Source organism: Penicillium hordei (assembly GCF_028827395.1).
Source record: "Penicillium hordei strain IBT 12815 chromosome Unknown utg000001l_segment0_segment0, whole genome shotgun sequence".
In the NCBI taxonomy this organism is placed as follows: Eukaryota; Fungi; Ascomycota; class Eurotiomycetes; order Eurotiales; family Aspergillaceae; genus Penicillium; species Penicillium hordei.
This window is the reverse complement of record NW_026623142.1, coordinates 6,189,041-6,206,115: the sequence shown is the minus strand read 5'-3', so window position 1 is coordinate 6,206,115 and position 17,075 is coordinate 6,189,041. Positions and strand designations below refer to the sequence as shown.

General features: G+C 46.4%; 2 protein-coding genes across 2 annotated transcripts; both read left to right on the top strand.

Annotated features, from left to right (window-relative positions):
* Window positions 1–1,815: 1,815 nt before the first annotated feature.
* Window positions 1,816–6,843, top strand: N7537_002372 (uncharacterized protein; the record flags this gene model as incomplete). The annotated part of the gene is made up of 3 exons (XM_056893430.1): window positions 1,816–3,497; window positions 3,547–6,160; window positions 6,217–6,843. 3 exons carry the CDS (start codon window positions 1,816–1,818, stop codon window positions 6,841–6,843), a joined length of 4,923 nt encoding a protein of 1,640 aa, XP_056758425.1.
* Window positions 6,844–15,732: 8,889 nt separating this feature from the next.
* On the top strand, window positions 15,733–16,689 carry flbD (putative MYB family conidiophore development protein FlbD; the record flags this gene model as incomplete). The annotated part of the gene is made up of 1 exon (XM_056893429.1): window positions 15,733–16,689. One exon carries the CDS (start codon window positions 15,733–15,735, stop codon window positions 16,687–16,689), a length of 957 nt encoding a protein of 318 aa, XP_056758424.1.
* Window positions 16,690–17,075: the final 386 nt, after the last annotated feature.

The window sequence follows — 17,075 nt, the reverse complement described above, 5'->3', positions numbered from 1 at the left end:
AATACTAAAATGAGGAATGTAAGCAAATTAATGTCCTGTTAGCGCGCACTCCACCGAGGATCCTCATCAGCCCTGATAAGGCGATGTGCGTGCTCATCCACGGGGCTGATCCATTTTGATGTGTGTTTGGTTTGAAAAGAGGATATATTTGGGTCGAATGGAGTCGGGGAATATCAAGTGGATATATATCTTCTTTCTTGTTTTAATATTTTAATATTTTATTTTATTTCATATTATTTTTTCCTTTCTGAAAAGTAGAAATAGTATCTTTGCCTCCCCCCCAAATATGAATATTGAATCAGTCAGTGCCTGTATCACCCGACCCGCATACCGCTGTACAGGAACGTTGCGCAGGCCAAGAAAGGATACGACATACAGTGGGGGCAGTTTGTCGATCTCTACCTGTGACACGTTAACTTTATGGGAAACTGGAGGAAGGTTTCGAATACTCTCCAGTGCGAGTGTGGCCGTTTATAGAGGGTTGTCGAGCCTCCAGGTATGGGATATACGTAGTGTTGTATGCGATATGTGTGTACGAATCAGGGCTTGAAGTAAAAAACCAAAATAGTTCAAGCTAAGAGGCTAAGGAAGAAATGACCGCAGGGATCGTGGTGGAAATGCGAGCAACCCCAGAATAATCCCGGATAGGAAAGGATCGGAGGGCAAGCCAACAAACAGGGGCTGCGCCTGTCAGAAAAGGATGGGAAAGGGGAAAAGAAGAGACCAAAAAAACCGAAATAAAAATTGAAATAAAATAAAGAAAGACACGAGCGGCTATCCAGGTATTCAGTCCAGTGCAAGAGACAGACATTTTTAAGTGCAGAGTCAAGCGTCAAGCGTCAAGCGAAGTCAATTTCGTAAAGTTCAGCCAAGTCTCGTAGCCCACAGAAACCGAGAACTGGCTCGACTCGATCACCGGCGGGGGCGTCACCGATCCATCACTAGTCGCCGTGATGGAACCAATGATCCACAAGTATTGGCTTTATGGAGAGCCGTTGGATCAAGTGGATATTAGGTGTTTTTGATATGTGATATGTATATTTAGAGAGAGGGAGAGGGTAGAGAGGTTTTATATTATATAGACAGCATAAGATATATACCTAAGATATATAGGATATAGGATATAGATAATACATAATACTTACACATATAATATTTATATATAGGTAGAGATGAATTTAATATGTATTTTCTATTTCCCCCACCTGAATCCACCGTGTCCACTCCCTTCGCTTTCTCTTCAACCTTGTTCTTTTGGGACTGGTGGACTGGTGGACTTTTGACTTTACATCTTTCTCATCTTTACTCTCTCGACCTCTTTACATCTTCATTTACCTCTTCACTCTCCTTTGACCCTGTTCCCCCCCCCCCCTCTCGGGCGTATATCTGATATCTCCAATACCATTAATGATCTACCCCTCGCACCTGCCAAGATTACCTTTTATTGGCCGTCTCGGACACCAGCATCGTGAGCTGGACATTCTCTCTCCCTTGCGTCTCTGATCCTCTTTAATTTTTTTATTATTATTTTCTCTTCCCTCATCTTATCACACATACTTCTCTATCCAAACTTCTACATTTTCTTCAGTCGATGACGATATTCTGAAATCCTTCGCGCAATCCAAAAAGCCACAACCGGCTGAACTGCTTCAAACTGGCTGGACTGATTTCACATAATGAGGTGTCGGAAAAGGTATAAGGATGATTGTTGAATGTTGACTCCATTGACGTGTTGAGTCTTCGGTGATACCCTTGTCGCTGGTCGGCCTCAAGGTATTCCGATCCCCTTGGATCAAGGAAAGAAAGAAAGCAAAGATGTATCCGACCGTCGCACCGTTTCCCCCGGTTCAACCGCACCACCGAATACACTACCATACCGACACCCTCAACCAGCACACGTACGATGCGAACGACTCACTCCCCGTCCGCAACGACCCCTCCAACCCTTCCTTTAATACAATACCCCGATCGCGCATCCAACTCCCCCATCCCGTTCAACGTCTCGATTCCCGCGATGGCTCCGGCTATAGCTCCAGCACAAATGTGGGCGAACACACCCTGAGGAGGAAAACCCCAAACGGAACTCTAGCTGCGGGGTATGATGGGACCCTTGGTGATACTGTTCAGCCACCAGCACCCAAGCATATCTTGGTTTCGCCGATGGAACAGGGCCAGTTCATTTCCCCTCAAGGGATGCAGTCCGAAAATTGGCAGCTCATGTTGGACCAGTCAGCCACAAAACAAATGAATTTCCCGCCCGTCTTCAAAAATGACCAAGGCAATACCGTTCAAGAAGTCGTTCAAGATGTGAATGGGACGAGCTGGGTTCGTCCCGTCAACTATCCTCCGGGCGTTGACTCTATGTTGAACCAAACTTTGCCCCTGCAGCCATCTCATCGATATCTATTACAAAATGGGCAATATGTGCCCACAGTCCTACCAGCAACCCTGCAATCGTGTCTCGGACCAACTGCTTCGGCAGGTACTGGGCCATTCGGTCCATATTGGCCTGATGGTGTATACATCCCATATCGTCCCGCAGCATTTCGCGATGCGCGTTTTGAATCACCGACGCCCTTTACAAAGCAGATGAGCCAGTCTTTTTACGACCTTAATCAGCCACCTTTTAACCAAGCTCAGGTTCCGCTGGACAGCCACGCAGATTCGGGGCTCGCATGGGGGCACTCCACGCCTGGTTTGCCAACTCAGGACTCTTTGATGAAACCTCTTTTCCCACCACGTCACTCTGAGCAATTACCTTTCCACGCCCGAGCCAACCGTCCTCTGTCTGGTCTTCCACAGCCACAGACACTGAACAATGAGCCCACGAATTGGTCGAGTCGCCCACTACATGGATTCCAACCCCCAGGTCCTGCAGTAGTAGGGAACACGGATTTCAAGGAGAAAGTCCTGTCTGAGGCTCATGGTGTCTATGTCGACCTCCTCGCAACTATCCACCAGGCCCGCCGCAACAGTATTAACAACGCTGCCGTTGACGGTTACCCCCGATTTTTGAAGCCAAGCATCTACCCTAAACCCCCACGGCAACCAGGTCTCGACTTTTCACAAGCCCCTCCGCCCGACCTCACACGTCATAACAGTTACCCAGCTAGTCAATATGATTTGCAACGTCAGAAATTTAACGCCGGCAGCCATAGGTCGAACGACCCTGCATCTGTTCCTCGCGTGCAGACTCGGCGCCCGTCCTTGAATCAGTTCACACATAGCAGAGGATCAGATACCCATATGCTCGGACTACGCGACACGGGCTGTCCTCCGGGAGTGTCGAATTTCACCAGGGCTCGTGGTTCTCTTTTCAATGAGGGCTCGCCTATGTCCAATGCTGCATCTGCTTTGTCAATGCTGTCTGACTTGTGTGCGGAAAGCCGTTGGGAATGGATCGACGGAATGCTTCTCGGGGGTTGTTTAGCCTATGGCTTGGGTGATTATCACAAAGCCGTGCGATGGTACTCCAGGATCATAGCTCGTGACTCGACGTAAGTGAATTCTTCTTGCTGCCTAATAATTGATTTTAACAAGTACCAGACACGTGGAAGCTATCTCCAACCTTGCTGCTACCATGTTAGCACTCGATCGCCGAGAGGAGGCTTCGCAGAATTGGCTGCGCGCCGTGCAATTACGGCCGAGCTTCTTTGAAGCCGTTGAACATCTGATTGGTTTACTATGCAATAGTCACAGAGGCAGGGAAGCCGTCAACATCATTGATTTTGTTCAGACTTCCCTTCGTCATCCCAAAGACGGCGATTGCTTCAAGACAGATGAACACGCTAGCGAACCCGAGAGTGATGCCGAGAGCAACGTGTCTGATGTGTGCATGTACGACAAAGCGTCTTTCGAGTATGATGACGACATGGGACGACCGCAGGGAATGGAACCTGGCTCACCAGATGCTAAACCCCTTGGTTTTGCGAGTAGCGGATATGCAATTTCAGGCGCGGAGAACGGAAGAATGCTAGCTTTGGTTCATGCCAAAGGTAATATGCTCTATGCTCTTGGTGATAATGCGGGTGCTGCAGCTGCATTCGAGGATGCCGTTCTCATCGCTGCTGGCCGAAGGCGACATGGTATCCGAAGCATCATCAAACAGATTTTTGCTGCCTTTTCTGGAAGTTCGAGTAATGGGTACCCTAAATCCGAGCATGAGTCCCAAGAGAGCATTCTGCTCTATCCCGATACAGCACTGAAAACCGCCAAACTTGTTTTCCCAGCAGGCGGAATGCCGCCGGGCCTCCAATACGTTGCCGAAGGTATTGCTCGCAATGCAGCCACTTCCACCACCAGCAATTCTCTCCTTTCATTGGCGAAAATTTACCAGGATGGCATGTCCAGCGTGGGTTCCTCAGGAGCAACTAGGTCTTCCCCTGGTGTCCGGGATATTTTGGCTCTCTATTATCTTTCTCTTTCCCTGCAACCTAGCCCATCCACTGCAAACAATGTTGGCATCTTGCTGGCTGGCATTCAAAACAATCCGCCAGCGAGGGGTTTGGCGCGTTCGAATGGTGAGACTCAGCATCACCTTGAGATCCCTGGAGTCGTCCCTGGAAGTGGAATATCCCTAGCCTTGGCATACTACAACTATGGCTTGCATCTCGACTCGCGACATGCCCATCTGTATACCAACCTTGGTAGCTTGCTCAAGGATATCGGGCAGCTTCACGCCGCCATCAAGATGTACGAGCAAGCAGTTCAGTGCGATGGAAACTTCGATATTGCTTTGGCAAATCTGGCCAATGCTGTCAAGGATAGCGGTAAGGTTAACGACGCCATTGTATACTACAAGCGCGCCGTCAAGGTGAACCCCGAGTTTGCTGAGGCGGTTTGCGGATTAGCAAATGCCTTGAATTCTGTCTGCAACTGGGTAGGTCGGGGTGGCGTCGTTAACGCCCGTGGCTTCCGAGATCGATGGCATGTTGATGAGAAAGGGATGCTTCGGGATTCACTCAACTCCGACACGGGTGGCTCTGGCTGGATCAAGCGGGTAGTGGACATTGTCGACCGACAACTCAAAGAAGGCGAATATTGGGGGCGTGGGATGTTGACTGCGAGCACGGCAGAGCAATTATGCCTGCAACTGGCTCCCGCTTTGGAGTCTACTCGCTTTGCTTCCAGTCATCGCATGTCTCTGACAAAGCTTTTCCAGTCCTGGGCTGGACAGAAATGGGAAGGGTCTCGACTTGTACGACTTGTCGAGCGCGCTATCCGGTCTCTCACCTGGCAGTGGTATCAAGATCGCTATGTCTTCGGCAAAGATTATCCTCTATCCAAGTATCGTCGACCTCAACTCCCTGGAGGTCTTTCTGCCCCGAATGCACCCACCGTCCTGCCTTTCCATACCTTCACATGTCCCCTGTCGGCGAAGCAAATCCGTCAGATCTCCCAGCGTAATGGACTGCGGATTTCAACGTCGACCCTGAGACTTCCGTGGCTGCCACCTACCGTCTTCCCTCCACCATCTCCGCCTAGTCCGTACCTTCGAGTTGGTTACGTGTCATCAGACTTCAACAACCACCCCCTCGCACATCTGATGCAGTCTGTGTTTGGGTTGCATGACCCCTCCCGCGTCAAGTCATACTGCTACGCTACGACCCCCAGTGACAAATCGGTGCATCGCCAGCAGATTGAGAAAGAGGCTCCTGTTTTTTACGATGCGAGTGGATGGCCGGTCGATCGACTAGTCCAGCAGATTGTTGCAGATGGAATTCACATCCTGGTCAACCTGAACGGCTACACGCGAGGAGCTCGGAACGAAGTCTTTGCTGCACGGCCAGCGCCTATCCACATGTCATTCATGGGCTTCGCTGGCACCCTCGGTGCTGAATGGTGCGACTACATCCTCGCTGATCAGCTTTCCATTCCACCGGAGACATTGAGTCCCGGACGGCGCAAAACACGGATCGAAGATCGTCTTTTGGAAGACGACAATGGCGAGGAACTCGAGGATTGGGTTTACGGAGAGAAGATTGTTTTCACCCGTGATACCTTTTTCTGCTGTGATCACCGACAGAGTGCCCCAGATGCTGGCGAAAAGCACGTATCATGGGAAGAAGAACAAGCCCGGCGCTGGAGAATGCGCAAAGAATTATTCCCCAAGTTGAGCGACGATACTATCATCTTAGGTAATTTCAACCAGTTGTACAAGGTCGGTCTATTTGCCACGCTCGCTGATCCCAAGCCACATGACTAACCCTCTTGCAGGTTGAACCCACGACGTTCCGAACATGGCTGCGCATACTAGCCCGAATCCCCAACGCTGTTCTCTGGCTCCTCCGCTTCCCAGACACAGGCGAACAAAATCTGCGAGACATCGCTAAAGCCTGGGCCGGCGAAGAGACAGCATCGCGGATCATCTTCACGGACGTAGCCCCAAAGAACACACACATCGCGCGAGCGAAGATCTTAGACTTGTTTCTTGACACGCCAGAATGCAACGCCCATACCACAGCTACAGACGTCCTCTGGAGCGGCACCCCGCTACTTACTCTCCCGCGCTACAAGTACAAAATGTGCTCTCGCATGGCGAGCAGTATTCTCAGTAGCGCACTCCCCAACTCCGAGGTTGGCCAGCGCGCCCGGGAAGATCTCATCGCTTCGTCGGATGAAGACTACGAGAATAAGGCTATTCGCCTATGTCTCGATCTACAGTACTCTGGTCACGAGGGCTACGCCCGCGGCCGACTGGCGGATATACGACAGATACTGTTCCGGGACCGCTACAAAAATAAACTCTTCGATACGGCGCGCTGGGTGCACGATCTGGAGAATGCTTATGAGGCCGTCTGGGCGCAGTGGGTTAACGGCGAAGAAGGTGATATCTGGTTATGACGTGCACTGCGAATATACCCCTTGAGCGATTTTTCCTTTTCCTTTTTACCTTTTTCCGTCTTGGTTTCATTCTCATTCTACTCTTTTGCATATGGGTCTCATCTACCTTTTTACTGTATCCTGCCCTGGGTTTTGGGCTGGATCATTTCTGTAATGAATTTGCTTTTTGCATGTGGTTTTTTGTGATGTACACGTATACTGGGAACGTTCATGAAAGATGAGGGCCTGTCGGATTGGTTTTGGGCGGGCGTTTATGTCCACAGTTATATTATTGGTTTTGGATATGCATGACTAGTCTTTGTGACCTCGGCCTTTTGGATAAAACTGAACAGCAGAATAGGTCTACCACAACCTTTGTCCAGTACAATCGGTCTCCCGTTTCCTCTCTGCTAATGATTTCCAAACGCATTTCAACCTGGATGACATCGTACGGGACACATTACTATGGTACGCTCTACCCTTATATCTGTATGTCTAGAAGCAGTACGATCACATCCACTCATCTAGGACATAATTTGAACGGAATATACCCGCTACTCGTCGGGAAACTCAGCCCCTAATTGCGATATGCAAGAAACCAAGCCACATGCAAGCCCTCAGTTTTCAGCCCCGGAATATCCCTGTTTACTATTGGTATCTTGCCCCCAAGAAACCAATAAAGTCAACGCCCGTTCCAGCCCTCAGTCGCAATCCAAGACATTCATCCATGCACTGAGACAGCCAAGACCAACCAGTACCTTGATGTTGGCATTGAGTTTGACGGTCTGGACATAAGACCTAGTGTTATCTTGTTCTCCCCGGATGAGCCAATCACAGTATCACACCATCAAACATCTTTATCTCGCCTCTAATGGGTATGATTTGAGGTCGATTTCTTGAGCACGCACTCATTCAATCCCTCTCACGTCTCGCGTAGAGGAGATAACATATTAAATACCCTCAAATCCCAGAATCCTATTGAACCCTTGCCCAGGTCTAAATCCAGGTCCAGACCCAATCCACCAGCGCGTGACGGAGGCTGAACTAGGATATCTGCATCTGCATATAAGCAAAAGTATACGCCACGCCTTCGGCTCTGTTGTACATTACATTACGCATTGCACAATACATGCACACCCCTGACCGGCTAGTACGGGGTACTTGCTCCGTAGAAGGGTCGGCGTTAAGCCCATAGTCCATATCGATATCCCACCCATCCCTACTCCACACATGTCATGTACATACCCCGGTAGATGCGGCATGGCATTCTGGCATTTCTATCACATGTTCGCGGAACCATCGGACTGGGGTTAAAGTACGATATGCGCTTATCCGGCTTTTGGATGCAGGTTTCCAGGTAAGATTCCCACGTGGTTGTGTTCGTGTGTTTCGAGGATTGTGGATTTGGCACTTGATAGGTCGTATAAATAGCCGAAGATAAAAATGTAACAATTTACGGATGTACTGAAGATCAACGATGAACCTAAATCCGCCCGTTTGATACTTACAACCATAAAATAACGGAATAGCCAGATAGAACTTTTTTATTGTAAAAAGTATAATATTGTTGGCTCAGCGATTTCACTATTGGCGCAGCGGTCTAACCTATTTTCCTGCCTAAGTGCCATTTATTATGGTATCACCATAGTAGAAAACACAGCCTTTGAACCACCCCAGCCACATAGTACTCCTTTCATGATCTGCTCTATAACCGACCCTATAATAACGCTCCATTTTATTCCTCTAATGAATCACCTGATCTACTCCGTAGATAGGGCTAATTGTCTATGTTTTTGGGGGAAAATAGCCATGGTGCCGGAAGTCGCAAAGTTCCTACATAGTACTTGGTATAGTTTGCTTTGCTTTGCATTATTTGTTTTGCTATAAGAGCTGTAGATTTGAGGGGACATTGAAAGAATTATATGAGGGTGATAGAGAGAGTATATACCTCACACTTTGTGAAATCCCTTAGAATACAAATTTTAAGTTAGGGCTTTTTATCCTGCTTATATGGTTTTCCCACCCACTTCATTTTTTTTTGTCTCGCCCATCCACAGGTTCATTATATTTTCTTATTTCTTTCTATATCTCCAATTCTAGTGGGAACATCCTGGTAGCCGGGTTGGTGAGCGCCGAATATTACAAGGTTCGGCAAAAAAACCCCGGTCTAGATACGAAAGCACCCAACACTCCTAAATCTTAGCCTGGTAGTTGGTTAATAGGGCTCCGTTGCCAAATATAGCGCTAATCTATAAAAACATGCAGCGTGTTGGCCGCTGAAATATAGGATCCACCTTGGGCAGGGCTATCGGTTAATTTCACCAACTTTGTATAAGCTACAGCTTCCAGCCCCTTAAGGTCGGGCGGGCTTCAAGGCTTGCTTAGCACAAAGCTTTTTTCCTAAATCTGAGCCGGCTGCTTCCGTTATCGAGCAATCTTGCTGAAACTCAAACCTCTAGGAAGATATCATATCATGGGGGTTGTGAAATTGTTTGCCTTAGCACAGGCTCTGCTCTTGTCACTAGCAGACACCGAGCATCAAACCTGAACTCCAAGGGAAATGGCTGTGTTAACGCCAGCGGTTTATCTTCAATATTATCAAAAGAATATCATAGCCATTGTTATTTGTCTGGTGCAGCATTATTCGCATAGAGAATGACCCATTCACATTATATGACCGATTTCCGTTTGATTCGCATTTCCTTAAAAGATTAACCGTCATATTTATGCAAACATCCAAGACTTTGTATCCGTCACGTTCTCTAGCTGAAAGAAGACTGGCGAGATGGTGGTATAGTAACTCGATCAAAGTATATAATTTCCACCCCACATACTACTCCGACCAGAATCAATCACCATGAGCCTGGAGTTTACTCAGTCTAGGAGGACCTACAGTTTTCAATGCTCAGAATTCATGTAGAAGGAACTTATATCAAATTTCATGGGGATGGTTTCTTACTTGCAACACTCAGATCATGTATTGCCCAAATTAGTAAAGGCGAGTCATCAATTTATCCATCCGAAAAAGGAAAATCTTGGCAAAATTATGCATATAGGGTCGATTATAGAGCAGAACATGCAAGTACTATGTGGCTAGGGTAGTTCGAAGGTTATTGTTTTTACTATGGTGATACCGTTATAAATGACACTTTCCTTATTTTAATTTATCTTAAAGATAAACAGGTAGAACAATAGGTGCCAAGGAAGTTTAAACCACTGTGGCAACAGTATTATTCTACCTAACCCTCCAAGGATCCCCTCACCCTCGCATCCCTACATCAAAATCCAAACAACAACCCCTAGCCCTAAGAATCCCTTACATCGCCACGCCTTCGTTATCAAATATCCATAGTCAATTCCCGTCTCAACTAAGTAAGCCCGTTCGCTTCACAACTCCCACGAGAGCGACAAACCATGCTAGCCGAAGCCGGGAATCTAGAATCCACCTGCCCCATGTGCGGTATCATATCTCCCAGCCCTAGCTGAATTACCCCGTTTGGTCTCTGGCGTACTTAGGCATATATAGAGGGTACAGACATGGCTGAGCCGGTTATGGTGCGTTGTGAGTGGTGTGGCGCGGGTGGGGATCAAGCCACGGAGATTTGGGGCGCTGGACCGGTCGATTAGCCGCAAAATTGGGGACTTGGAATTATTGAACGCGGATGGTAGCTTGTTTTTGGTTGTTTTTGGTTGTTTTTGGTTGTTTTTGGTTTTTGGTTATTAGTTTTAGGGTGGGGTTGGGGGTTGTATATTAGACTGTAAGATATTGATTGTTGCTATGTATAAAGTACGGAGTACGGAGTTATAGTACTCCGGGACTTTTAAGTGGCCTAACTGGGTAAGTGTTTCGCGGCTAAGTCTTGCTTGAATTGGAATTAGGTTAGTTTTTGTTCAATTAAATGAGAACAAATGCTATATAGATTTACAGTTGAGAATGTTGAGCACTTGATGCTCATATTTTGCTGTACTTTGTTGGTTATACCAACATCACGGATGTACACATAACTCAAACTACATGCCGATCACATGTCTAAGAAATCCCATCCAATTTGCGTCCGTACAAAAGATTGCATCATTGATAATGACGATCAGCGAGACCGAGACCAAGACCGGAGTTCACTTAATCGAGACTAAACGATAACGGGAAGCTAAGGTCAAGCCCCAAACAACGGGGTTGCCGTTGCATCACGCGCCCTCTACCTTTGACAGCCCTCCCTGCAAGCCCACAAGCCCACAAGCCCTAGTCTCACCTTTCCCTGAAACGAGACTCAAAGCGGAAAAGGGGGGAGGGAGTAGAACCATTGGCTCAGGACACTATATAGATTGCGCCCCATTTCGTTTGCCTCGATACGCTCCGGAAAATGTTCGGGCCTGGGAGAGGCCTGGGAGAGTCTGGTGGAGAGATGGGAATTTTTTGCTATGGTATTTGCCGTGGGCGGGCAGGAACAGCTCCGTTCTGGTTCCACTCTGACACTCGCGGCCCCTCTTCGTCTTCCAGGCAAAAAACTGCTATGAGTAGGATGACGGGTTGGCCCCAAAGCTTTAAAATAATGGTGGTAGGATTCTAAGGGATTCTCGGGGGTTTATTCATTTCCCCAAGATATGAACAATCATATTTAAGCCCGAATGACTGGGCTCTTTGTCTTTGTGCCTTTGTACCTTTCGCGGGAACGATTGAGTTTGGGCCGGATAGATATGGTTATTCGGATTTTGCAGTAGTCGGACTTTGTATATTGTACTCCGTAGGCTATAATATTATCATACTTTGCTTGGATACATTATATATAATATTTGTTCTCATTAATGTTGAATATTTCCGCATGTTAGGGAGCTTCAAACTTAGGAACAGGAACAGGATTTCCCAAACCGGTTCGCATCAGGATCTTTACAGATCGTGCGGGGCCTTCATCTGGTCCGTTCTCCATTTCCGTTTTCCGACGTAGTCGCAAGCTTTTCCAAGGTTGTCAACTTCGGACTATTTGTGATCTGTACTGATTTCGTATATCGTTTTTACAACGTATGTAGGTTCAAGGGTATACACAGAGAGACTCGTATTAGTATATGTTGCACAAGGTAGATAATATATTCAAATTCATCCGTGTTACTATAGTATACAAGAGGTGGGATCTGCCGTTTTCAAAACTTACTAAGCAAAATAATTATACAGAGTACGAGGTGGAGTATGACAGCGTAGGCCCAAACGGTTTCCCACAGATCGGGCACCATGAGAGTGGTCCCCGATATCTAAAGCCCGAGAAGGTGGGCCACCAATCACAGACCAGGCTGCGGTATCATGGCCTTAGAGCAAATTCAAATTCAAGTTATTCTAATGCAGATTCGAATTTAACTTAAAGTCAAAAATCAAATCCAATTTTAATTTCACAACCTAAATTCAAATTCATATAGTTTGTACATCTTTCCCGTCGTTTAAGCAAGTTGCATCACTTGCCGATTACAGGGTACTACATAATACTTGCCTGTATTGTACTCCGTAATTCCGGAGACCACGGGTTGGTTCGATGTTCCTTACGCCTCCATTTTCCATAACGCGTGGATTGTACCAGTACAGTACTCTGATGATCCACCTCGTGTCGTGTTGATGAACATATCACAAAAGTACAACCCATTACCTAAAAGGGAATGAAACCGACTAGGGTAGTCTTAATCCCTGAACACTGCCAATAGTTACAATAATAGATGAGAATCTAAAACAATGAATGATGTATGTACTTGGTACTCGGTAGCCCGTGCTCCGTGTAGCTATAGTTTCCCCATAGCTTTTAACGCCATAAGCAAATGCGAAACCAATTTCGCATAATACACCCAAATCTGGTTACAATATATTGTCTCCACGTGACCTAAACGGTGAAAAGGGGGCCACTGGAACACCGTGCTTGGACCCTCTCTGAGCTGCAACGCCATGCGGAAGGCCCGACAGTCAGGAAACAGCTGCGAGACCGTTCGCTCCACATTTAGACTTCTTTGTGACGGGTACCCCATTGAACTTCAATGTCAGACTTAAAGGTCTTTTTACTATATTGATTTAGAGATATTCTAATATTTTATGGTTGTTGCGATATCAGGTATACTTACTATCTTCCTTTACACTTGATACACTACTTCTCCCCCCTCCATACCAACGCTCAAATACCCGATCTAAGCTCGAGTGCACGGGGCTACGTGATCAGCGGTGATCCCTGCACGCCGACAGGGATTTATCTCAAATACTTGCCGTATCTCTGATTGGCGAACAGACAGGGGGGGAACAATAGTTTACCTTGAGTAAACGGTAAAACAAAACAAAAAATAAATTAAAAATCAAAAACTGACAGGTCCAATCTCGGGTACACCCTAGTCGATGTTGCATTCCAGGACGACGGGTTCATCCTTTCAGAAACGGTTTTTCCCAGGAGTACGGAAATCCGATCTGGCTGTCCACACGAGGACTTGTCCACATGGCTACACAAGAAGGTCATCCATGGATGTTTCCTTTCTCACTTTCTAGAACCATGTTTCACACCCCAGAATACAACCTTGGAAGTAGAATCCAAAAAAAAGGGGGGGGGGGGGGGGGGGGGAAATCAATTAATGTCTTTTTCTCCACACTTTTTATTTATTTTTGAATCTATAGATAGCCTTGTTGGAATGCTCCAAGCATTAATTAATGGTTAATCTATAAAGACACGATGTATAAATTTATTTTTTTGTTCCAATCTGGCGTGTGGAATAGATTAAAATGATCAAATAGATTAAAGATTTAGGAGGAGACGCCCATATCCGCCTATCCTTAACCGAACTGGCAGTCCCATTAACAATGACAAATACCTTGGGGACCAATCAACATCCTAGGGCATCCATATGGATGCATGTAAGGTCTACCCCTGGAGAATTTAAATTACAATATGTACACTAATTCGGTACATATTGTATGGTATGTATGCATTTTATCTATTCTCACAGTGGCTGTTCTCACCCAGGGTTCGAAGGATACCATCTGGTAAGAAAAAAGCAAAAAAAAGGTGTGGCTTGCGTTTCAACGGTTTCCAGTTTCCACCGGTGAAGATCTCAGCTGCGACATGCCTAACCGGGTAGTCTGGAAACTTCGCACTCGTCGATCTTTCTTTTCGATCCTCGATCTCGCCTTCTGATGCATCCATCGTTTCTTTCTGGTACACCAGTCCTTAGACTGGAAATAGTCTGTGGACTGTGGAAAAGGATGGGAAAAAAATAGATTGACCAAATACTTCTGCCCTTACGGTCTAGCGGGAATGATCAAAGATATTCAGAATCCAGATCGGAATGGATCACGTCACATCTTGTGTCTTTGCAATTGTATAGTACCTTTTCTCTCCCTTGGCGTCGGGGTTAACGAAACCTATTTCGGTTTTATTTCACTTCCCTCTAGGCGTCATGGAGGGGATCCACGGTCAACTGTCAGTGACAGGTGGCAGGTGGCCCATGCACGTTTATTTCTTTTTCAGTTATGGATTTTTCTTTTCGAAATGGATTTTACAATATAAATTAGTGACTATTTTAAACTGGATTAAGCAAACTTCGATCTTGATCTTGAAAACCAGGAAAGCAAGTCTGTCACGTTTGTGATGGGGGTTTAAGCCATATGGAAGACAGGCTGCAAGGCATACCAGATATACAAATTCCCAAGCCAATAGTATCAACACCAGGATATGGGAATAGAATAATCCATGTAAAATATATAAAATATATATATGAACAAAAAATGAACTCCGATCTGGGTCTTCAGGGATATCTCGGTGTTGTTCGGGGAGGCTGAAGCTTTTCCTGTCATCGCACGGAGACACCGATTTCCCCATACTATTGAATCCAAAAAAGGGGATAAAATCAAAATTCCAAGGTAGTATCTTCACGGACGGCGCCCGAACGAGAGCGATTTGTCAATTCAAACTCGGTCCACCGCTCCATCGCTCCACTCATAGATCCTCGCGAGGTCGAGAAGGAACCCTGGTCGAACCAATGGAATGTCGGACTTGACCGATTGAATATGGATCTGGTATAAATCGAGAAAAAAGTGTTGTGCATGGCTGGCTGAGTGGAATCTGGGACGTCTAACCGCTTGTCACTCGGAAGCTAGATCTGCCCCTGGCTGTTTTTGATTTTTTGACCCCTTTCTGATAGTTGTTTTACTTATATTATGAGTTTTTTTTTTTTTTTTTTTTTTTTTTTTTTTTTATTCATATTGATATTGTATATGAATGTACCTATAATTAATTTTTGGGTTATAGAAGGTAGGTCCTTGAAACTACGGAATACACTTACTATATCTAGAACTGAAGGAAAGTTGCTTTTTTTTCTTTCTATATTACCATGGCCATGGGAATCAAACAAAGAGCATATATATAAAAGAAATAGAAATAAGATATATGAAATAAATAAAACAATAAATCCCAAAAAGGAAAACAGTTAGCGCCATGGATGATTTGGAATTCCAGCAACGGGGCTCAGGGTCGATCACTCCGATCTTTTTCTGTTTTACGCGTCTTTCCTCAGCCCAAATTCCCGGGTGGTATTGAAGATCCCAACGGAGCATTTTTCCACTCCCCACGATCTATAGATTACAATAGTCTGTATTAAGTATTTTAATATTATTTTATTTTAGTATTTTTATTTAATTATATTACCCTTTAACCTGTATTATTCCGAACTGTCAGCTCCGAGATCTTGGATCGTGATCTTCCATAGCGGGACCTGTGTTTTTTTTCTTTTGGACCCATCCCCCTGGTACTTAAGACTTGACACTGTCCGGGTATACTATAATAACCTCTTCCTCTACTTCATACTTTTTTCATACTTCCTCTAACTATCAACATCCTCTCTCTCCATCCTCTCCATCCCCTCTATCCTCTACTATCTACTCAACTGTCTACTCTCATAATGCCTGCTTCACACCGTCGTGGTCCTTGGGTCCCAGAGGAAGACCAACTCCTCACCCAACTAGTCCGCGAACAGGGCCCAAACAACTGGGTTCGCATCTCTCAACACATGCACTACCGCTCACCCAAGCAATGTCGTGAGCGTTTCCACCAAAATCTCAAGCCCTCGCTAAACAGAGAGCCCATCTCCGCCGACGAAGGCCTGATGATCGAGCGCATGGTCAACGAAATGGGAAAGCGCTGGGCTGAGATCGCCCGACGTCTCGGAAACCGCAGCGACAACGCAGTCAAGAACTGGTGGAATGGAAGCATGAACCGCAAGAAGCGCGGCCTGTCCACCCCCACCACCTCCCGCACTTATACAGGCCGCATCGAGGCTCCTTACACCCGCGCCTCAGCAATGAGCCCAGCTCGCTCCCGCTTCTCCAGCTCTTCTGCTTCTTCTCGCCCCTCATGGACAGAGTCCATCGAGACCGCCATCTCTGAACAATACTCCCACTCCCGCAGAGAATCACTGGCTTCTTCCGCCCGCCAGCTCTCCCCTATCTATACCCTCCCCTCCATCAACCGACCAATCGACACTCCCCTCACCTCGCCCGCTTTCTCAGAGGCTTCACACGCTACCTCCTGCGAGCCGCCTTCTATGGTCTCAGATCACAATTCCGTCTGCTCTTCTTCACCCCGCACTTTCCCCTCCCCGCAACTCCTGCCTTTGCCTGTCGACCTGCGCTCGCAGTACGAGATCCGGAGGTCCAGTGTTCATGTTCTCGAGGACTCGCCCAGTTATCCGGCTCGCGCTCTGGAGTCTTTGTCAGAGATCGCCTCCACACAACGCTGGATGGGCCACCAGCCTACTCTGGCTTCATGGCACCAGCCTACGGATTTGCCCAAGCCTTGGATCTCCAGATCTGAGCCTGCTCGTGACACTCGCATGGGAGTGAATAACTTGCTCAACTGAAAAAAAAACAAAAAATCATTAAAAAAAAAACATGCATCCATCATGATTTTTACGAGTCTCATTTCTCAACTGTTTTCCTTTTGTTCTATACTCCTGATTCCCCTTCGCGCTCGGGTCCATCGATGGAACCCTTCTTGTATATTTCAAAAGCTCGATTTTCTTTGTGTCTATGTTCTCTAATAGGGAGTTATTACGATTTTCTTTTGTATACTCTTAATGTGTATTACTATGGTTCGGATCTTGAAACTGTTCTTTTGGCCCTTTTGAGGCTCGGTTCTACGTTGAATGATTATTCTTTTCTTTTTATATATTTTTTTTCACACTCTGTTTAATTAGGCACGCAATTTGGAGAGATTGGACTCTCCATTTTTGCTTGGATGGCATAA